The sequence below is a fragment of the Rhinopithecus roxellana genome, chromosome 11 (genome assembly GCF_007565055.1).
Source record: "Rhinopithecus roxellana isolate Shanxi Qingling chromosome 11, ASM756505v1, whole genome shotgun sequence".
In the NCBI taxonomy this organism is placed as follows: domain Eukaryota; kingdom Metazoa; phylum Chordata; class Mammalia; order Primates; family Cercopithecidae; genus Rhinopithecus; species Rhinopithecus roxellana.
In genome coordinates, this window is record NC_044559.1 from 96,269,992 (window position 1) to 96,294,758 (window position 24,767).

The 24,767-nt window shown below is 32.5% G+C and overlaps 1 protein-coding gene across 14 annotated transcripts in view; it reads left to right on the plus strand.

Moving 5' to 3' along the window:
- Positions 1 to 24,767, plus strand: part of ZEB1 (zinc finger E-box binding homeobox 1) — a 206,366-nt gene that overhangs the window by 147,663 nt on the left and 33,936 nt on the right. For 9 of the 14 annotated variants that reach the window (XM_030940674.1, XM_030940678.1, XM_030940681.1 and 6 more), the window contains one exon: positions 18,177 to 18,239. In XM_030940674.1, coding sequence (XP_030796534.1) covers positions 18,177 to 18,239 — 63 coding nt within the window. The remainder of the gene's footprint in view (positions 1 to 18,176; positions 18,240 to 24,767) is intronic. The other 5 variants (XM_030940675.1, XM_030940685.1, XM_030940684.1 and 2 more) reach the window with 1 other exon arrangement.

Consider the following 24,767-nt stretch of genomic DNA (forward strand, 5'->3'; position numbering starts at 1 on the left):
CCAAAAAAAGAGCCCGAATAGCCAAAGCAATCTTAAGCATAAAGAACAAAGCCAGAAACATCACATTACCTGACTTCAAATTATACTACAAGGCTGAACAGCATGATACTGATACCATGATACCATGATAAAGATGGACACATAGATCAGAGGAATAGAATAAAGAATTCATAAAGTGATATACCTACAACCAACTGACTTTCAACAGATTCAACAAAAATAAACAATGGGGAAAGGACATCCTATTCAGTAAGTGGTGCTGGGAAATTGACTAACCACATACAGAAGAATGAAACTGAACCTCTGTGTCTCATCATATTCAAAAATTAACTCAAGATGGATTAAAGACCCATAAATGTAAGAAGTGAAACTCAAAATCCTGAAAGAAGACCTAGGAAAAACTATTCTGGACATTGGCATAGGCAAAGAATTTATGACTAAGACCCCAAAAGAAAATAAAACAAGAACAAAAATACACAAGTGGGACTTAATTAAACCAAAAAGCTTTTTCACAGCAAAAGAAATAACAGAGTAAGCAGACAACCTACAGAATGGGAGAAAACATTTGCAAGTCATACCTCTGACAAAGAACTAATATCCAGAATCTACAACGAACCCAAATAAGTCAGCAAGAGAAAAACAACCCCATTAAATACTGGTCAAAGGACATGTATAGACATTTCTTAAAAGAAGACATAAAGTTGCCAACAAACATTTTAAAAATGCTTAATATCACTAATCTTCAGAGAAGTGCAAATTGAAGCCACAATGAGAGACCATCTTATACCAGTCAGAATGGCTATGATTAAAAGTCAGAAAACAGATGTTGGCATGGATGCAGAGAGAAGCGTATTCTTATACACAGTTGGTGGGAATGCAAATTAATATAACCCCTGTGGAAAACAGTTCGGAGATTCCTGAAAGAACTAAAAATGGAACTATCATTCTATTCAGCAGTGCCACTACTGGGCATCTACCCAAAGGAAAAGAAATCATTATATAAGAAAGACACCTTTTCGTATGTTTGTCACAGAACTACTCACAATAGCAGAGTCATGGAATCAACCTAAGTGTATATCAGTGGATAACTGGATAAAGAAAATGTGGTCCATATATACCATGAAATACTATGCAGTCATAAAAACAAATGAAATTATGTCCTTCGTAGAAACATGGATAGAGCTGGAGGCCATTATACTAAGTGAAATAACTCGGTAACAGAAAATCAAATACTGCACATTCTCACTTGTAAGTAGGAGCTAAACAGTGGGTACATATAGATATAAAGATGTAAATATCAGACACTGGGGACTCCAAAAGGGGGGAAGGTAAAAGGGGAATTAGGACTTTTACAGTTACCTGTTGGGTACAGCTGTTCAGTTTGGATTATGGGTACACTAGAAGCCCAAACCTCACTATTATATAATATATCCATGTGATAAACCTGCACATGTGCCCCCCGAATCTAAAATTTGAAAAATATATATATTTAAAAGGAAAAGGGTACACTACAACTGATACTAAACAAAAACAGAGGATGATAGGAAACTATTATGGACAGTTACACACTAACAAATTGAATAATCCTAAAGAAATGGATAAATGAATAGAAACATACAACCTACCAAGATATACCATGAAGAAATAGAAAATATTAATAGACCAAGTAAGGAGATTGAATCTGTAATCAAAAATCTCCCAACAAAGAAAAGTCGAGATGAGATGGTTTCACTGGTTAATTGTACCAATCATTTAAGGAAGAATTAATGACAAGTGGTCAACTTGTAGAATCAGTTCTTCTCAAATTTTTCTAGAAATTTGAAGATGGAGGAATACTGCCAAACTCATTCCATAAGACCAGCATTGTTATGATATCAAATTCAAATAAGAACACAGGAAAATTATAGGCCAGTATATATCTCTGGTGAATGTAGATACAAAAATCCTTAACAAGATAATAGTAAATTGAATTCAGTAGGAAATTTAAAATATCATACACCATGATCAACTGGGACTTATTCCTGGGATGCAAGAATGGTTTAACCTATGCAGATAAAAAATGTGACATAACACATTAATATTCTGATATTCATAGATCTGTAACATAATGTAGTCAAAGATCTAAATTATATTGGGAAATATAATATGCTGTTAAAATTTTAAGTATGTAGTAAGTACCTTCAAAAAGCTATTATCTGTGAATGAAACTCCAAATTAGGATTAAGTTCTTAAAAGAAGAATTATATGGAAAAAAGTATTTTATTGTAAATATTAAACTAGGACATGTTTGTTATCAAAAATAAAATTTATACAGTAAGTGTTTTTGTCTTAAAATACTATCAACTTTATTTTCTGTAGAGAAGAAAGTGTAAGTTTGCAATGTCCCAACATGTCTGTATTAATCTTACAAGATCTTGTGGTTCAGCCAGAAACTCTCATGCTTGTGTCAGTTAAACTTTTAAGTATAACTTTTGAAACACCTGTCTTAAAGGCTTCCTTGTGCTTTCCATTTTTAAAACATATATAAAACTAATCTGATAATGTGAAATGTTGTTTAATGTTAGTTATTTCTTAATATTTTGAAATTGTTGAATATGCTTTCAGTTTTTAAAACATATATAAAACTAATCTGATAATGTGAGATATTGTTTAATATGTTAGCTATTTCTGAATATTTTGAAATTGGTGAGTTTTAAAACTGTCCCAAGTTAACAACGATTTAAAAACATTTTTCTCACATGTAGTTTTTAAAGCTGTCTGGAAATTTACATGTTTACAAAACTGCCAAGACCATTAAACTTCTTTATGTTAAAAATGTTTAAAACTCTGATCATATAGCACATAGTAATAATGCTTTCTTGGGCATAAATTATAATAAAATACTATAAGTAATACATGTAAAGAACATATCAGTCACTAAGCCTTGAAGCAAATTGTATTCATCCTTCAAGATTCAGTTGAACCTACTCTTTGGAATCATTTTCAACCAGAGGTGGTGTATGATTTAGAAAAAGTTAAGCACATGGCTTCTAGTCTTCGCTGTACCATCTCTTGAGTTCCACTTGTGCATATGTAAAATGAAAACAGTGGGCCAGATGACCCCTGAGTGTTGTTTTATTTTTTAGCTCTATTTATAAGGGAACACTTCCATTTGCACTAAACATACTGTATGAATATTTAAGTATTTCTGAGTATCTGAGTGTTGAGAGGTGGCACTCATGACGGAGTTTAGGCTTTCCCTACAGTGTTGAACCTTGGTGTATATTCTGTTGTCTTTAAAAAACCAATCAAACAAATTTGCTACCTAGAGTACAGTGTGTATAGGTCTTTTGGTCATTAGTCTTATAATATGTAGTCATTTAAAATATTTTCCAAAGTTACTTAGGTAAATTCTTTTTTTCCATACTTCATTCATAATAGTTTTATTACTGTTGGTATTGTATTTTTCATTCTCCCTATCTGCTGATGATTTAAATTTTGGGGGGAGGGAATAGGAAAGATTGCCATAGTTATATAAATAAGCTCTACAAAAAGATGTACTCAGGGAAGCGTCACTCCCTATGCCTACTACCCTGTTTCCATTCTCCTTCCAGTTGTTAAATTTGTTTGTCAGAGATTTGGGTTGTTCTGAAACTACTTAAGTGTATACTGAGATATAACAAGTAAGTAAATATGTTTAAGACAATAAGACCCAGGTTTCTCACTGTAAGAGAAAAGGCTAGTGTAAAGGCTATGGTGTTCAATTGGAATTGGAGGTAGCAGTATGAACTCATGGTTCTGAATATATATAAAAACAGGTAAATATGAAAATATAGAATGGGTGTTAGTGTACATACATATATTTCCAAGCCCTGCCTACTAACAAGACATGAAAGCAGTGACACCCAGTAGTAGTGAACATATATAATACCCAGATCTAGGATTCAAACACCATTCTCCAGTAGAAAGTACTAAGCCTCCTTGGAGAAATGACTGATTCTATATCTAGGGCAGGGAAAATAGAAGATGAGCCTGGAATAGTAAGTACCCATAAATAAATAAATTTCAGGTGCAGCGGCATGCACCTGCAATCCCTGCTACTCAGGAGGCTTTGTAATCCCAACTACTCGGGAGGCTGAGGCAGGAGGATCGCTTGAGACCAGGAGTTTGAGACCAGCCTGGGCAACCTAGCAAGACTCCATCTCAAAAAATGACTAAATGAATGAATGATGAGAGCATGTTAAAAAAACACAGGAGCCAACTTGAAGGAGTTCCCAATAGCCAATTCTGGAACAATTTTAGCAGCAAAATAAATAATGATAGCATTATTAAAATCCAGAAAATAAAAGAAATATCCATCCATCTGTACTGATATAAATACTTAAACACCTGGGAGGGAAAGGACAGGTCTTCCTTATAGTAGAAATCCAATTATAAATTAGTAAATATGGAGATGGAGACTCACCATTAGGCAAATATCGTGGTAATAATTGTTTAAAAGAACCATCAATGGATATTAAAATAAGTGGGTGAAAGTGTAATGAGAAAAAAGAGCTTTTGCATAATTTTGAAGTATTTTCCCAGAAGATAATTAATAACTGCTAAGAAAAATATTGTAAGTGGTGTGAAAAAAAAAACCTGGCAGGCACCATCTTAACCAGATGATCAATTACAGATGAGAATATCACCAGTAATAACATAGTGACATACCATGTGCCACTAATGTGGTATACTGGGCACCTATTGCCTTAGTCGTATTTTGGCTCAAAATACATCACCTCAATCTAATAATTAGAAAACATCAGAGAAATCCAAGTTGAGGGGCATATGACAAAGTAAGTGCCCAGTACTCTTCAAAAGTGTCAATGTCAAGGTCATAAAATACAAATAAAGACAGAAGCAACTTGTCAAAGACAAACAGATTGGATTATCAAATTTTGGTGGAGGTTATGGACATATGATACAGTGTAGCATACTAAATTGGCTTCTGGGCCAGAAAAAAAAAAAGATTATTAGTGGGGAAACTGGGAAAGGGCAAATAAGGTCCCTAGATAAGTTAATAGCATTACATAATGTTAATTTTATATCTTTCATAATACTGCTGTGATTATGTCATGTTCTCTTTAGGGGAGACTGGTTAAAGGGTATACAGGAACTCTATTTTTTACAGCTTTTCTGTAAGTCTAAAATTTTTGAAATTGAGATATTTTGAAAATTTCTGATCAAAATGAAGTAAAATCCTTTCCTGGGGTTTTGTTAGTATATATTATCTGAAAAAAGTTGGAATTTTCAAAAATATTTTAATAAGCAGTAATAGAACAAAAGGAAAATATTGGAATATAATAATAATTCAGCTTACAAAATGCATAGTAGGTCAGAGGATCATTCCTAGATCTCTGACTCTTGTCCCATTCCTTAGCCTAATAGAATGTCAGATATCTTGCCCCAAAGGACTTGGGAAAGTTTTATATACTTTTCCTGATCTTCCTCCATGTTGCAGAGTGCCAGCTTACTTCTGCCCATTTCAGACCTGGTCACGATACCTTGAACTTCGGGGGCAAGGATAAATCAGGCTAATTCTGCTTTCATTAGGCTTTTCTGTTCAGGCCTGGTTGGGGTGTCAGAGAATATGCCTCTCTAAAACACTAGAGGACTGGGAAGGCTGACACAACAGTCAGTGGCAATCCCACATTTCACATATTTGGTAAGAAGAATATTACTGAGTGTACCTCTACAGACCTAATGTTAATTGCTTTCCCATACATTATTTATTTTCATACTTAGAATAGCTCTGTGAGATAGATGTTGGCTCCTTTTTAAAAATAAGGAAAATGAGGCTCAGAAAGATTAAATATGTTGCCAGCATGGTACATTAAGTAATGGAAAAGCCAAGATTCAAACCCAGGTCTATTTGATTCCAAAATATTCTATTCTTTTTTTCTTATAGGTCCAACAGAAAAATACATCTACATTAAATATGATATCCATACATAAAATAGAGCAGTGCAGAGGTAATTCTGTCAGTATCAATGCCCATCCATATAGAAACATCTTAAGAGAAATTACCATATCATATATTCTTTATAATTTCCCATGGCTTCCAATAAGGCTAGAATCCAGTAATTACATTATTGGTGATTTTCAGATTCATAGTGTCTGATGAAACTAAAACAGCAAAAAGAAAACAATATTGACCTCAACAGGGCAATCTTACCTGTAGCTAGCTGGCAAATTACTGTATCTTCATTCTTCTTTCTGCTGTAAAAATATTTAACCACTTGTATTGGTTTTCTGTTGCTGTCATAACAAATGACAACACACTTAAGATTTAAACGACACAAATTTATTTTCTTTCGTCTCTGTGGGTCGTGAGTCCATCCCAGGTCTCACTGGGCTAAAATCTGAGTGTTGTATTCCTTTCTGTAAGTTCATGGGGAAGATTCATTTTCTTCCTCACATGGTGGCATAGTCATATCCTTTGGGTCATACAAGGACCCCATTTCCTTGCTGGCTGAAGGCCATTCCCAGCTTCTAGAGGGTACCTGCATTTCTTGGCTTGTGACTTCTTTTCTCTATCTTTAAAGCCAGGAAAACAGGTCAAGTCCTATTTCTTTCATATAGTGTCTCCACTCCTGCCTCCCTCTCTTTCACTTTTAAGAGCTCATGTGATTAACTGGCCCACCCAAATAATCCAGGATAATCTCCCCACCTTGGGGTCCATAATTTTAATCACATCTGCAAAGTTCATTTCACCATTTAAAGTAATATAGTCACAGGGTCACAGGGTCTCAGAGTACTAGGATGTGGACATCTTCATGGATCCCTTGTTCTGCAGATCACAACATGAAAAAAATCACACAAGTTCATAAACCACTGGCTAATATTAATAATCATAACTTTACTGAGCAGTTTATTTGTATCAAGTAATGTTCTAAATTGTATGTTATATATTAATCTAATCATTGCAATACTGTAATGCAGCAGGTTACTTAGCCCCATTTTATAGATGAGAAAAACAAGTACAAAAGACATTAGGTATTTACCAGAGTCACTGATAGTAAGTATCATCTGTAATTTCAACCAGGTGGTCTGAGTCTGTAAGCTATGCCATTAACTTATGTACTATCATAAGTCACTCAGATGATTCAGGACTTTGGATATTTTACTTAACTAGGGTCAAAATGTTCAGCAAGTCTATACTGTATGTGGGCTGGTTATTCTTAGTATTTTAGGTAAATGAATATTTTTTTCTTGCTGGCTGAGAGAAAAGGAATGATAATGAGGGTACACGGATGACTGAAAATGAATGTTATTTCCTTAGATTATTTTACTCATTATCACTGTTGTATAAGAAATGTCACTGTTTGTTAAATAAGTTCCTTCAGAACAACATAGAGAAAAAAACGGATGGTAATTAGGTTATCATGTAATCCAATGACATACATCTCTGTTGCAGCACTTGCAATGATGTTGTAATTCTCTGTCTCTCTCTCCCCCTAAGCTTTGTTCTTTGGTATTAGTGGTCTTTCCAATTTTGTATTTCAGCATCTGCAGAATTTCTGGCTCATGGATCCTCAAATAGTGAATTGGATGAATGGATTAGTTAATTAATTAAATCATTCCTGTAATTGTCAATCCACTTATACCCTGCTCTTAAAATGTGATGAATTAATTTGAGGTCAAAATGTTTCAGACAAGATGATCTTCATATTCTACATGTAATAAAGATAATTTTAAGAGTCTCAAACAAATTGAATATTTATAGAATCCCTAATAATGGCCATTACTTATTGAGCATTTGCACTCTACTAGGCATTGGGCTAAACGAGAGTTCAGTATTCACAACAATCCTGTGATGTAATGTTCTAGTTGTATACATGTGGAAACTAAGGACTAACTGAGTTGTATCACTCCCCCAAGTCTACTCACAGACCCAGTAGAGCCAGTGTCTTCACCTAGGAATAATTGACTCTAAAGCTTTTGCCCTTATCCACTGCCTCCATATTTCTTTTTATTCCTAAAGTAAAACTACTCATAAGATTTCTGGATCTGATTTCTGTACTACTTGTGAATTGATTGATTACAAAAACATTGTTGTGTATTATTACCAGTTTGTCTCTCAAATAACTGAGACTAAAACATTAAAACAGTTTTAAAAATCTGTAAACGCTCCTATTCTTCTGGATTTCTACTTACAAAATTAGCACCTAGAACTAGAAAAGTAAGTTTCTTTTTTTCTGAGTGTTAAGATCTCAGAAAATCTTTTTTAATTAACGTACTATAAAATTGACTTGATGTTCATTTATTAGAGCTTTAATACACACACACACACACACACACACACACAAGTGTATTCATGTAGCAACCACAACAGGGCACAGAACAGAGCACTATCATGCTACCCCTTTTTAGTCACATTTTCCTTCTACCACAAACCCTGGCAACCGTGATCTTTTGCTATCATTTTCTCTTCTTGAGAATGTTATAAAAATGAAATCATACAACATGAAACATATTCTGTTTCACTCAGCATACAATATGAAACATTTCTATTTCACTCAGATGTATTCAGGTTGTTACATGTATCAGCAGGTTGATCCTTTTTATTAATAAGTAGTATTTCATTGTATGGGCGTGCCACAGTTTATCCATTCACTAGTGGAAGGACATTTGGGTTGTTTCCAACTTACAGAGATTATGAGTAAAGTTGCTATAAACATTAGTATACAGGTTTTGAGGGTGAAGTTAAGTTTTCATTTCTCTAGGGTAAATATGTAGAAGTGTGATTGTTGCATAATATATTGTATATATTTAATGTTTTAAGAAACTGCCAAACTTTTCCAGAGTGGTTGTACCAATCCCACCAATAATAAATAAGAGATGATCCACTTTCTCTACATGGCCACAGGCATTTGGTTTTATCAGATTTTTTTTTTTTACTTTAGCCATTCTAATAGGTGTGTTTTCATAATAGGTTTGGTTTTCATTTGCATTCCCCTAATGGCTAATGAAGTTAAACATTTTATCATGTGTTTGTTATATTATGTCCACTTATGTTATATTGAAGTGTCTGCTTTGTGTATTTTCTAGTTACTTATTTTATTAAGTTTTGAGAGTTCCTTAGAGTTGTAATAAAAACTACTGTAGCTTGTCTTTTCATTCTCTTATCCTAGTCTTTCACAGAACAAAAGTTTTAAATGAGATTTAGTTTATCACTTTTTCTTTTTATGGATCATGATTTTCATCATGCTTGGTGTCATGTGCAAGAACTCTGCTTAACTCCAGATCATCAAGATTTTCTCTTTGTTTTCTTCACCTTTTTCTTAGGGCTTGTTCTATCTTTACCTAATTTTTTTGTAAGATGTTAGATTGAGGTGAAGTTTCATTTCTTCAATCTGGATGTCCGATAGTACCAATACTGCTTGTTGAAAAGACTATTCTTTCTCTATTGAATATATTTTGCATTTTTGTCAGAAATTAATTGTCTATTATGTGGGTCAGTTTCTGGACTTTGTTCTGTTGATGAATACATCCATCCTTTTGCCAATACCATGTAATCCTGATTACTGTAGCTTGATAGTCTTAAAATTGGGGAATGTTATTTCTCTAATTTTATTTTTCGAAATCATTTTGGCTATTGTAGTTCCTTTGCCTTTTCATATAAATTTTAGATAATCTTATTTATATTAAAAAATAATCATGCTGAAATTTTGATTTGATTTGTGTTAAATATGCAGATCAATTTGGAGAGAACTGACGTCTTCCTTAAAATGTTGAGGAGTCTTCCAATTAATGAACATGGTGTGTGTTTACATTTATTTAGGTTTTCTTTTTCTTACATCAGTGTTTGATAATTTCAGAATACAGATAGTGTACATAGTTCGTTAAATTTACACCTACGTATTTCTTTTTTGGAGGTAAGGACTGTGAATGGCTTGAAGTTTTTTTCTTTTAATTTGGTTTCCAGTTCATTGCCTATGTAGACAGTCTTGTTTTTTGCAAATAGGGCCATTTTTATTTCTTCCTTTCTAATGTGTATGCCTATAATTCTTTTATTGACTTATTGCAAGACATCAAGAGTGGTGATAATGGACATTCTTGGCTTTTTTAATCTTGAGAAGAAAGCATAGTCTTTCTCCTTTAAATATAATGTTAACTGTAGGTTTGGTGTAGATACGCTTTATCAAATTGAGGAACTTCCCTTCTATTCCTGGTTCGCTGCAAGTTTTCATCATGAATAAATGTTGATTTTTTAAAATGCTTTTTATGCATCAATTGAAATGATCATATGGTTTTACTTCTTTAATCTGTGAATATGGAGGAATGCACTAATCAATTTCAAATATTGAATCAGGCTTTATTCTCTGAAAAGCCCCACTTGATCATTTTCTTTTTGTATATTGCTAATATTTTGTTGAAGATTTTTGTGTCAGCGTTCATAAGTGATGTTAGTCTATAATATTTTTTCTTTTACTTTCTTTGTACTATTGTCCTATGGTTTTGGTATTAGAGTAATCCTGGCCTTGAAAAAAATATTTAAGTTGGTGTTACTTCTTCTTTAAATATGTAGTAAAATTTGCAAGTGAAACAAGTTGGGCCTGGAGTTTTGTTTTGTTTGGGAGGAAGATTTTTTTAAATTCAATTTTAAAATATTTACAGGAATATTCAGGTTTTGTATTCATCTTGGATGTGTTTAGTGTCTGATTTTCAAGGAATTTACTTATTTCAGTTATTTAGGTTTATGTTTGCACAATTGTTCCTTTATACCCTTTATACCCTTCTAAAAGGAGTATACATTCCTTTATACCCTTCTGATATCTGCTGGTTCTACAGTGGTATTGTCTTTTCATTCCTGATAGTAGCAATTTGTGGCTTCTTCTTTTTTGCTTACCAGTCCTACTAAAGTTTTGTCCATTGCATTGATCTTTACAGAGAACCAGCTTTTTGTCTCATTTTTTTCTTTTTAATTTTATTGATTTCTGATTTGTATTACTTCTTTCTGCTAGCTTTGGGTTTATTTTGCTCCTTGTTTACTGTTCTTTTAATACACAATTTAGAATTTTGATCTGAGACCTTCTTTTATAGCACAAGCATTTAATGCTATAAATTCCCCTCTATACAAATTTTTAGGGACATTCCACAAATTTTGATGTGTTTTTTATTTCCCTTTTGGATCCATAGATTCTCTCTAAATGGTTTTATTAATTTCCAAGTGTTTGGAGATTTTCTTATCTTGTTCCTGTTGACATCTGGTCATTATGATCATAGAACATACTTTATAGAATTTCAATCCTTTAACATTTGTTTTGTTTTATAATCTTGGAAGTGGTGTATCTACATGAATATTCTGTGTACATTTGAAAAGAATGTGAATTCCGTCACTGGGGTGAGTGTTAATTATTTGGATCTAGTTGTTAATGTTGCCTAGTTCTTCTATATCCTTGGTAATTTTTTGGTCTACTTGTTCTGTCAGTTAATGCAAGAGGAGTACAGAAGTCTGCAAGAATATTGTAGATTTGTCTCTACTTTTTGTTCTGTTCATTTTTGCTTTGCTTATTTTAAAGCTCTGTTGTTAAATACATCCACATTTAAGATCACTCTTTTTTCTTGGCAAATTGACCCTCTTATCATTATGCAATGTTTTTCTTGATCTCTGATAATTTTCTTATCGCTGAAGTCTACTTTGATATTAATGTAATCACGCTAGCTTTCTTCTGGTTAATGATATAATATTTCATGATAGAATTTTTCATCCTTTTACTTTTAAACTATGTCATTATATTTGAAGTAATTTTTGTAGAGAGGATATTAGTGGAGATTGTTTTTATTATTTTTGGTCTCTTCTGATAATCTCTGCCCTTAATTGATTTGTTTAGGCCATTTATATTTTGTAAAATGTTTGATGTTTGGATTTGGGTTTATCATTTTACTATTTGTTTTCTGTTTTTCTCTCTGTATTTTCACTCTTCTGGTCCTCTTTTTCTGCCTTGTTTTGGATCATTTGAATATTTTTTAGTGTTCCATTTCAATTTATTTTAGTTTTGACTGTGTATCTCTGTATAGATTTCTTTTAGTGGTTGCTCTATGGATTAGAATGTACATACTAACTTTTCACAGTCTATTTAGAATCAGTCTTTTACCATGCCAAGTGGAATGTATAACTCTTTCATGTAAGTTTTGTTATTCTCCCTCCTTTATTTTATAGTTGTTATATGCACTACATCATTTCTCTTCTTCTTTTATTCCTGACATTCCAAGTGTTCCTCATTTCACCTTCTTTATGACAGTTTTCCTTTAGTAATTCTTTTACAACAGATCTGCTGGCAATGAACTATACTTGTTATCTGAGAATGTCTTTATTTTACCTTCATTTTTTAAGAATATTCTCATTGGATTTAGAATTTTGAGCTGACAGATATTTTTTGTTTTAAACATGTTCTACTTTCTTATGAAAGTCTGTGATTTCTGATTATAACTCTAGTCTTTTAAATAATTGATCCCCTATAATTATATATTATTTCATCTGGCTCTTTTTAATATTTTTTAAAACTAGTTTGGTTGATGGGTTTGAGTCTAGTGTTTGATTGATGGGTTCGAACCTAGATTTGGGGGGTTAGGAGGTTACTCTTTGAGGTTCAGTTCTTAAATCTGTTGGTTTATGTCTTTCACTAAATTTGGGAAATTTGTAAACATTATTCAGTTTTTTTCTGCACTACAACTTCCTTTTCCTTCTGGGACTCCAGTGACATCAAAGTTAGATATTTTATTATTGTGCTGCATATCCTGAGAATCTTTATTTTTTAAGAAATATTTTTACTCTGTCTTATTCAAAGTGGATAGTTTTCATTGATGTACTGTCAAGTTCACCAGTCTTTGCTCTTTCATCTCCATTTTACTATGAAGCCCATCAAGTGATTTTTAAATTTTGGTTACTTTATGTTAATAGTTCTAAAATTTTCTTTTAGTTTTTATTTAAATATCTTCCATTTGCTGAGACAGTCTGTCTTTTTATTCTTTTCAACAGTATTTACCCTTACTTCTTGGAGCATTTTTATAATAGTTGTCTTACTGTCTTAGTTTAATCATTCCAACATCTTTTTCTTCCCAATGTTGCCATTTTCTGATCATCTTTTCCTGTGTGACTTGAGACTTTTTCTGATTCTTCACATGCCAAGTAATTTGAGATTGTATCCTGGATATTTCGAGTATTATGTTATGAGACTAATAAGTTAAATAAGACTAATACTTGGTCTTATTTAAATCCTATAGAGAATTTTGATGTTTTTTGCTTAACAGGCAATTTATCCAGTTGTATTCAGGATGCAATCTCCAGCCAGTATATAGGTTGTGATTCCACAACTGGTTCACTTTTCAAAGTCTTTGAAATGCTGTTCAGATCTGTCCTTCATGTACCACCTAGGGTCCAATCTAGAACATGGGTAATTGTCTGTCCATACTTAGTTTCTCACAGTCCGTGATCAGATTCACACATGAGAAGTTTGAGCATAAACCCAAGAGTTCATAAACAGCCTTATGAGGTCACTTTCCTGAGCCTCTCTCTTTCATGATCTCAGTACTTTGAGTTCCTAGAGACTCTGCTTTTCAGTCCTCTAGCCAAAACTTTGGGACTTCATTTACCCTACTTTGCCACATACTTCCTGCATCTGTGCCTGTGGAAGAGCTGAAAGAAGACAGAGAAAGAGCTCAGTGGAGGTTATATTATACTCTTAGGGCCACAGCTCCTCCTACTGGAGAGGAAGTTTTCCCTCCCTCAAAGTTTTAAATTCTTGCAGTCATCATTATTTCTGCTACTACCTTGAAGGTTAGGATGCAAGAGAATAAAGGAGAAAAGGGCAGTTTTTCTTTTCTTTAAGCCTTTTCCTGCTCCTTGAGCCTAAACTAGAAGGATTCTCCTAGAGCCTTCACTGCCATGCCCCAGGGCCCACTTTCAGGTTTTAAGCTCCCTTGAATCCGGGCCAGGGGTACCTTTTGAAAAAAGAAGAAAAAGGTAAGGGGAATCACCCTGTGCTACTCTGAATTCTTGTCATGTCATCTTCTCCAGTCCTGCTGTGACTTACCCTTTAGAGTCTTTAAATAACTGTTCCCTTCATTATCCCCAGGTTTTATTAGCTAGATTTAGTAGCAGACATAAACAGTTTGTGCATTCTCCATCTTAGCTGGATCTGACCTCAGGTATATATTTTTAATCATTATCTAAGGTAATGGGTATTCATGGAGTTTGTGAGTTATATTCGTTTTAACTTTGCTAGACAGTTATACCACAAATATTCACATACATATTATAAAGTAGAAGATACAGGAGTGGGAAAATGAAACTATCTGGAAAAGTATACAGTGAAACATTTCATCTCTAAAGTTTGAACACATTTAGGTTTGAATTCAGGAATCTGTTGGCATTCTCTTTTTTGATAGTTTTCCCTTAGCAGGAACAGTAGGGTGGGAATAGCAGAAAGCTGGCCCAGCAACGACTTACAGAATGAGAGAGATGTGAATTGGCCTTTAAAAAATCTGTGGAAGTTACTCATTTGGACTGGGTAATGGCTTTCTAGGCAGAGGGAACAACTTGAGAAAAGGTACAGAGAAGGTCCCCAACTTACAACTTCGACTTAAGACTTTTCAACTTTACAGTGATGTGAAAGAAATATGTATTCAGTAGAAACCACACTCCAAGGACCTATGAAATCATTTCTCATTTTCAATATACTGTTCAATAAATTGTATGAGATTTTAATACTTTATTATAAAATGGGCTTCATGTTAGATGATTTTGCCCAACTGTAGGATATCATAATTGTCCTGAGCACCTTTAAGGTAGACTAGGCTGGACTATGTTGTTCAGTAGGACCGGTGTATTAAATGCATTTTGACATGATATTTTCCATTTATAATGGGTTTATCAAGATGTAACCTCATCATAAGTCAAGGAGTATCTATACAGGTAAAATATGCCTGGCATGTGTGAATGTGTATCAAAGAGGAGTAGGCAAACCAGGAAAGGGAAATCTGATTCAGTTAGGTAATTACTGTGCCTTCTTAGAGGCTGCTATAAGATATTCCCATGAACACATTTGAAATGGTTAGAAACACATGGGTGTGAATTTCAAAAAACACAAGTTTTTGAATTTAACACATATGCTAAATAACCAGTCCTTTAGCTTAAACTATGCTATCCTGCAAATGATAGTAAGGCTTCTGGATTTTTATTAAAATTAATCACATTTTCCATTCTTGTTTTTATTTACTAGGAATTTCATCTTATGACTAAAAAGAACAAGCCATAAGTTCTTTTGGTCTGAATTTGCAATATTTGCCTTTGACTTATTTTCTAATTAAACTTTTTATTTTGACCTAATGATAGATTCACAATAATACAGAGAAATCCTATGTACCCTTTACCCAGTTTCCTCCAATGGTAACATAATATAATGTCACAACAAGCATATTGACGTTGATATATTCAAGATACAAAGCAGTTCTGTCACTACCAGGCTCTCATTTCCGGTTACATATTCACCCCTGTCCCTCTACCTTGCCCCATTCCTTACCCCTTGCAACCACTAATCTCCATCTTTACAATTGTATTATTTGAAGAAAGTTACATAAATGAAATCATACAGTATGTGACCTTTTAGACTGGCTTTTTTTCAATTCTTGGAAATTCATCTGAGCTGTTGCTTGTATCAATAGTTTGTTCTTTTTTATTGCTGAGTAGTTATTTCATGACTTATTTTTTAGGCCACCTTTTTCCATTATTTTCCATTTTGTAAAAACAAAGTCTTATTACTCAGGCATTTTTCTCACTTATATATTTGCTTTAGAATTTATACTAAAAACAAAAACCTTAGGAGCATTCTAGTGTTCTTTTTAAAATTGCATTTAGGTTAACCAGTCATAATCTGTTGACATTATTAAGTCTTACAGGAAAAAAAATACGTACAAGTTGAGTTTGTTACTTTACTCCCCTTTTAATTCCTAAATCAGAAGTAAGATCAGAACACATGAGAGATACTGCTGCTTGAAAAATACTTAGCACAGCCTGTTTGCAGACACACTCATGCTAGTCCGCGGATGATGCAGAAAGGAGCCTATACCGAGGCAGCATTTTTTTGCAGTGTTGAAGGCCAACATTAGAATGTTTTCTGTTTTCATTAGGCACCATGATCTTAGTTGTTCAACCAAAACTCCAGCCTCAATAATGAGGGAAAAAAATAGACTTCTAGTTTTTAAATTGTGGAAAATAGGTCTTGGAGTAGATTCTGAAGTATGTTAAATACTCATCTAAAGAGCCTAGAATTTATCCCAAGGGGGGATGAAGAAATGAAGAAACAAATAAATTAATCAAATTGCAGTTCCTAAAATATTTATAAGTAGAAAAATTAGCAGTGTCTAAAAATGTCATTTTAACCTTTAATATCAATGTCATATTCCATCTTATCAGGTAGTAACTCTGGCTGTTTTGATTTTCATTTTAGAAGAATACGGAACATAAGTATACGATAATCAATAACTATATTACCATCATATAATTACCCAGTTGGCATACTGTTTATTATTTTAGTTTAAGGAGAAACATTGAAGCGAGAAAAAGGGGGTGCTAGAGGTTTGCAGACACTTAGCAAACATTAATGTTTATCCTACAGCTTAGCTTTGTAAGCACTTTACCAAGAAGTCTTTAAACTGTCATTTTGCTGATGGAAAGTATAAAATGAGACTTCAGCAGAAGTTAACCTCATCATTATCTACTTAAAACAGTGTTTTTTACATTGATCTAAAGAGGTTTGTGCGTATTTTGACTGTTTTTCCTATATGATCATCTTTAAGTATTAGTATGAAAGTTAATGAGTAAAGAAAATCTGCTGAATAAATCCACCTGATAATCCAAGGCACTTAAAGGAAATACATGCTATAATGCGATGCAAACATTTTACTTGATTAGTGCTCTATTTCTCAATTTAACAACAAAACCTAAAAGAAATTTAAATCAAGACTTTTGACTGACATATTCAGTGCAATTTGATTAGGGTGCAGATAACTACACTATTTTGGTGTGACCATATAAGTATTCTGATCATAATTATGACATATACTCTGCTACTAGTTAGAAAAGGAACAGTTTTTAACTTCTTCATACCTTTCATATATGCACATGTTCTTAATACATTATTGTAATAAATAAAATGTACCTGAAAATATAAAACATACTTCAATTTATCATATAAAATGTTTATTCTGAACCTATGCTGTATGAAATGCTACAGATAGCCCACTATAAATGTAGAGGTAGCAAGGGAAGATGACAGATATCTAAAAATATTTGTTAGTAGCACTATATTGTTGATTACTACATATCAACATATGTAGTAGAATAATGAATAAAGTGAAAGAAAAAGCGTAATGCCTTAGGTGTTTACTTTGGGCACAGTAACGTTTGGTCCAGTCTTCTTTCTAGTTTTCTGGTACCCTAGTTAAATGAGCAAGAGTTTGATGGAAAGTGGACTTTGAAGTCAATCAGACCTGCATTTATATTTCATTTCTACCACCTAATAGTTGTGTGTCTATGGGCAAGTTATTTAACTTCTCCAAGCCTCAAGTTTTTTAACTTATAAAATATGTTGTTACAAAGCTTAAAAGAAGTAAGTTACTAGCACAATGCCTAGAACATAGAATTTGTGCTCTAGAGAAGAAATAAAAATACATAATTCTACCATCTATAGGTAGAGCTCTTTTCCCAAAATAATACTAAAATTCCAATTTGCTTATAATCCTAAAATATGTATAATTCCAGAATATCTAAATCTGTACTGCTTTTACTTCTCTAAGATATCTTTGTGATAAGACTGTCCACTTAATTTATTTAAACAGCTTTACTTTTCAAGGACACATTACCATATTCATAAAAGGAAAAAATTCAAATTAAATATAATCTGTACTGAAAGTTTCCTTTTCAGATTTTGGGAAGTTAAAATGTTTGTGATACCTGGATTTATTTTTTTAATTTTTTATTGATATATAATAGCTGTATATATTTGGGGAGTACATGTGATATTTTGATACATGTATACAATGTGTAATGATCAGATCAGAGTAATTGGGATATCCAAAACTTTAAACATGTGTCTTTCATTTGTATTAGGAACACTATAGATCTATTTTAATTTCTTCTTCTTTGATTTCAGCAGGAAAGGAAGGGCAAGAAATCCTGGGGCCTGAAGCTCAGGCGGATGAAGCAGGATGTACAGGTACTCTGCTGCAGCTTACTTTCATACCATAACCTTTAAAAGAAGGTCTTTTGTGTCACTGATTTCGCATTTGTGAGTCCTGAATTTAGTCCGTTTCCTTCTCTTTTATCTTACCTGCCTTAAATGTTTAAGTACTTAGGCGTGTGATGCACTACATAAAAAGAAGTAAATATTCCTTAAATACAGAGTAACTTACAGATTCATATTACATAGCAGATTTTTCTGTTCTATAAGAATGACAAGTATAACCTACAGATAATCCAAAAAATAAGTGTTTGAAAGATGATTTGAACTTCTGTCAAGTTTTTGACCAAAGTTAGAGAAATGCAGATCTAACTTTTGAGTTTCATTATTAGTTACCTGGGTCTGCTTTGAATTGCCCACAAGACAAAAAGCAGAAGAAAATAGAAAAAGCAAATATGGATTATCTATGAATCAGATGAGAATCATGAATATTAATGAGTTGAGTGAACATGTCGCAGCAAACAAGAGAATCAAAAATGTTTCTTAAATTTTCTGTGATTGAAAAAGGATAAAATGAAGTTGAATTAGAGTAAACAAGGAAATTTGCTTTTAGGTGACTAAAAAGTACATACTCCCTGAGACTTAAGGCTATTCCTCTGTAATGGATTCAGATCAGATTTAAGAAGCAAAAGAGTAAGTGGAAAAATTAAATCAGATATTATGTATAATAATACCAGTCACTTTTTATTGTGTTCCTTAAAAGAGCCAGAACTGTTAGAATGTAAACTTCAAAAATGAATTCCAGATTATTAAAACATTTCCTCACAATATTATACTTAAACGTAGTATAATTGTACTTTGTGTATTCAACCATAAATTAGATATTTCTGTCATATAGTTTTCATTACATTTTCTTTTTCCTTCTCTTCTATGAGTTATCATCTATAGATTTGTTTTTTACTTTGCTGTGCATTTTAGGAATATTCCATAAAGGCTTACAAATTTTATCTTTCGTTAGGTAAGATGAGGTACGGTTCATGGCCTAAAAGTGTCAAGATTAGATTTTTATTCATAATATAAATAATAGCACTCCTATACTTGTCAGTCATTTCTGTAAAACAGAGTAAATCTTTGTGCTGTTATTAAAAGTGAATTTCAGGTTAATTAAATAATAATGGAGTATGTGATAATTTGTGGTGCCTATAGCCTACGATTTTATGTTTTGCCCCTAACTTGGTTCTGTGTAACCTGCGTGAATAATGTATTCAGATATGCTTGTTATCATATATTTGCAATGCTAAACTATAGAATATGTAAAATATTTAAGCTGGACATTTGTTAGTAGTAATACAGTAATGTTAATAAACGTAAGAGTACACTGTTTACTTTTACCTAGTGTTGTTAAACTTTGATGACTTATATTACCAGAGTTACAGAAGACTTCTTGCCCTTCTAGGTAAAATGCTATCCAAAAAGATACTCACAGGTTTACAGTATTTTATCTGTCAGGCTGTTCTTCACTATAAAAATAAATGAATTCTTTCAGTTTGAAGTACTGAATAGTATGTAAATTTCCTCAAAAAAAATTGCATCTGAAAGGCAGGGTAACCTTCTCAAATTTGTGTTTAACAAAAGTTGCTGCTGGAATGTAAAATCTCCCCCATCTACACGATGATGATCCCTGCTGCATTATTCACCTGGAACATGGGGAGTTAGGAGTAAGCAAACTTCCATTAAAGCTCCAGTGAGTGTAGCTTTAAAAGGAAATTTAACTTTTGAGACTTTTGAGCAGTTAAACTGTAAAATTATGTCATGCCTTTGCTTTTGTTACTTTCTTGACTTCTAGGGAATAATATGCTGACAAAATAAGTAAAAATATTTTACAGCAGTCGCCATCATTAGTTCAGAACGTTGTCGGATCTTTTTTATAGCAGACTTCGTTTTGCAGCTCTTGAAGTTAAGGAACTATAGTCTGAAGTTAGTATTCAGAGAAAAAAATTCATTTAAAACATCCTTTGTTCCTACTGAGCATCCCTTTTTTGTTTATATAGTTGATAATTTTAGAAAATTTCAAACATGGAGGATAAAGATAAGAGGAAGCCTGAGGACACTTTATTCAGGACGGAAAAATTGATTGATTGATTGATTTAAAAATATTTAGTGTTTATATTAAATATTTGCTCTCTCAAATACACGTATGTAGTCATTTAATTCTATACTTTGATTGTCAATTTTGAGTTTTGTCATATTTAAAGAAAACCCAATTACCCTTTTATGCTCTGTATATTTTTTTCATCTCCCTAATGTTTACATATATACGTTTATCATCTAAAGACCAGGACATTTATAATTGACCTTTTCAAGATGTGCATTTCCCAACACTTTAAATTTTAAAAAGCTGCAGAAATTCTGGTCTCAGTTTGAAATTGGGCCTGGTAAATGTGGGTTCATGGAGATAGAGTGTAGTTTAATAGAAAGAGCTCAGATTTTATACCTGACACCTAATACCAACTTGTCTGCTCTAACAGTAATACATTTTCTCTCTGTGATCTTAGAAAACCTTTTCTGACCCTAATTTTTTTATTGAGAAAAATTTTAATTGCAAAATTATGTTCATCTTGCAAGACTTCTTTAAGGCATAAATAGCTAACAATTCCATAGTACTTACTACATACCAGGTACCCTCCTAATAAGTACATTAATGTATTAATTAATTTAATTCTTACAACAACCCTAAGAGGTACTGTATATAAATTTTATAGGATGTAAACTGATTATATACTGCCTCACAAATTTCTTAATGGACATATAAAATTTTTCATTTTAAATGTCAGTAGTTATAATTTAATTTCTGGCATAGTAAAACATTGACATTTTAACATCACTATTACATACGAAACCCATAGTATATTAATACCTATTATCGTTTTTTTAAAAGTATGAAAATGCTCTTTAAGAGTAAGAAATGTTAGGTCATAATGTTTACTTTTTGAGCTCATATTTCCGTTCTATATACACTATAGAATTTTATGCCAATATATATTTCCTGTTTGAAGGTATTTTTGATCAACTATTTTATTTCCTTACAAGAAAAATATGTGTGTAAATTAAAATTTATTTTCAATTTCCAGGGACCACAAAGATCTTAGTTTTTTAGAAAATTCAGGGATTTATCATTTAATTATTAGTAGTTCATAGTTGATCACAACATAAGTATATTTTAAATTTTAATTATTAAAGAAAAACATTATTAGAAATGAGATTAAAGGAGCTAATTTTTAAAATTACTTCATAAATAGTAATTAATTATAATAGCTTAATATTATTTCTAGAAGGAAAAGTGTTCATCATTTGGTTTCTTTTTTTTTAGGATTGAGGTACCTTTATTCTCAAATTAAAAGACGAAATAAAATTTTATGTTATAACTGAGTTGCTCAGTTTTTATACATCTTCAGACATAATGTCAAAAGTTATTTGTCAATGAAAATATTTTAATGTCCTGTCAGCTTATACTTTGATTAACTATTTCTTCAATTTTGTTGAAAACCAAAATTTAAAGCCATCTAATTTGCAAAAAGATTTGTTTCCCAGTGATTACAATCATCTATTCCCTCATTTTCTGGGACATATACCAGAAAGACTTTACCAATAGTTATTTATCAAAGGACTAATGATATCTGTTTTGGGCTTTAAAAAATTTTTTTCTCACAGTCACTTTGTTTAATGTATTCAGAAATGATTGAGGAAACTGAAATATGGTTAATTTAAGTATCTTTTACCAGTATATTTTTCATGAAAAACACTTTTATTATATGAACTGTATTTTGAGCAATACCTTATTAGTTCATGCAATTTCTGGAAAATTTCCAATAATCTACCCAGCAAAGCCAGTTATCAACATCAAACCAGCCAGACAAGTCAGACTTACTTTCAGTCAGGAAAAAAAGCATTTTTTCATTTTTTGAACTCAGTGTGACAATACATATTTTGAGGAATTTTACAAAATCTCATCAATAAGGAAGTGTATGAAGGATATATTTAAAATATAAAAATTAGCCAGATGTGGTGGTACACGCTTGTAATCCCAGCTACTTGGGAGGCTGAGGCAGGAGAATCGCTTGGACCCAGGAGGTGGAGGTTGCAGTGAGCCAAGATCATGCCATTGCACTCCAGCCTGGGCAACAAGAGCGAAACTCAGTCTCAAGAAAAAAAAAGAAATTATCAGTAATGAAGAAAACATAAAGTATAAGTAAATACATCTTATACTAATACTAAGTAGTAAAGTCAAGATTAAGATTATATAGATCTCATCTAATATGTATGTTAAAAAAATCTTCATCTCCAACTGTGTACCTTTAGACCTAATCAATGTATAGGAAAGCTAGAATTTATTGAAGCAGCAAAATTCATATATAAAATACAGATCATGCAGTTCTGAAAAGTGTATACTATTTAAAAACTCATTCCAACAGCTAGCACACTTACAATTTTTATTAGGATTTAGAAAATATAAGATGGAGATTGCTTAATTGAAATAAATATTTTATATAATTTGATAAAAATAATTTTAATTCTTAGAAACTCAACATGAAATCTGTAAGAAATCACATAATATATTAATTTCATTTATGACTTTTATCTAGTTTAAATTTTAAAAATTGAAGTTGCTTTGCAAAGAATGCCACTGATTTGTTCTGCTTTAGCTCTTCAGAACTGCTTATTGTTCTACCTAATGACAAATCCTAGGAATGATGTTTGAGAATATTATTTGCTTTGCTCTTATCAGTCTCCTGAAGAGCAATGAATTTTTAAATAATAGTTAGGGGGTCATTAAGGGAAAATTACCCTCACTCCCTCTGGCCATATTATATAGTTAATTTCAGCGTCCCAACCAGGACCAGCATACCCCCATTTCAGTTGTGCTTTATGCCTAATAGAAATTCATGTAAACAGGGAAGACCAGAAAACCTATAGTGATTCTATGTTGCCTTTATTTGTCAGTAAAGAAGGCTTTCCCTAATCAGTATTTTGAACTTTACTCCTTTGACACCCAGGAGGACTTTACACTCCAAGCAGTGTACCATAATCATGTCATGGATGGATAGAGGAATATGCCTTTTCTCTTTTTTTCTTTTAAGAAAGAACAAGGGATACTGTGAAAAAGGGAGAGCAGGGAGAAGAACTTTCAAGGATGCTAGAAAAGAGTTTGCATGGAAGTTGAGGATCTGGGAGTTGATTCCTTTAAAACCAACAGTCCAGCTTACCTTTTAAAAGTCTTCACTTACCTCTGGATCCAGTAATCCCAGTTTGGTAACTACTGACATTAACTAAATAATGCAGTTCTTGGTATGTAGCAAATGTTAAATAATTGATAGCTATTGAGAAATAGGGAAAAAATTACAGTCACCATTTGTTACTGTCATTGGTTCTCAGGTTTTAAACAACAGTCACCCTGATGAGTTCAGTTATCACTACGGTGCAGGAGATTTAGCAAGATTGTTTTAATAACCATCAAACAAACAGATGCCATACATCCCCATTGTAATTTGGCCAAATGTCAGCTGCTGGGAAGTGCTGTTTTACAAATTTAGACCCGACAGTTCAGTCAGAGTCTATAAAGAAGTCATCCCTGCGACATTTGGGAGCCATACTAAGGCATTGCAGTTACCAGCATGGAGTAGAGGCCCTCATCTGGAGCCAGTGGAGGAAATGGAGGAAAACCATAGTACAGCAATACTGCTTTAGAAATTTGGCAGCACTCTGGGCTACCATCTCAAAGCATAAGCCTTTCTAATTCAAGAAAAGTTGCCTCTGCCTTAATCCCACAGTTAAACATTTACTGAGGCAGAAATAGAGAAAGAATAGCCTTGTTTAATATGAATACTAGTATAGCTAAGAAACAGTTTTCATAGATTTGATACCCTTTGATGCTTATTAGAAATCCTTCTAACTATAGATAATTATTAAAAACTATGTTCTAAGAAATCATATAACTGAACTGAATGTCAGAATGGTTTATATGAGAATGATTCAGATTTAAAGTACAAGTCCCCCCCTACCATTATCTATGGGGGATAAATTCCAAGACCCCCCATCAAGTATCTGAAATAAATACTTACATATACTATACTGTTTCCTATACATACATACCTATGATAAAGTTTAATTTATAAATTTTATACAGAGATTGCAACAAAAACTAATAATAAAATATGGTTATAACAATATGCTGTAATAAAAGTTATATGAATGTGGTCTCCCTCGCTCTCTCTCAGATTATTATTCTTGTACTGTGTTCACCTGATTTCAGATTGCAGCTGATCACAGGTATCTGAAATCATGGAAAATGAAGCCACAGATAAGGGGCTGTCTATTGTCCAACTTTAAATAAATATTGTGATATGATAGGTTGCTAAGAAGGTGACCTTTGAGAACTAGTTTTTTTCTTGCTTTATCATTAATTGAGAAATAATTCAGTCAACTATATTGCCTTCTCTGTGTTTTATTAGTAAAATGCAATAGAAGTATGACTTTAACATTTAAAAGGGATACTGTGAGAATCTC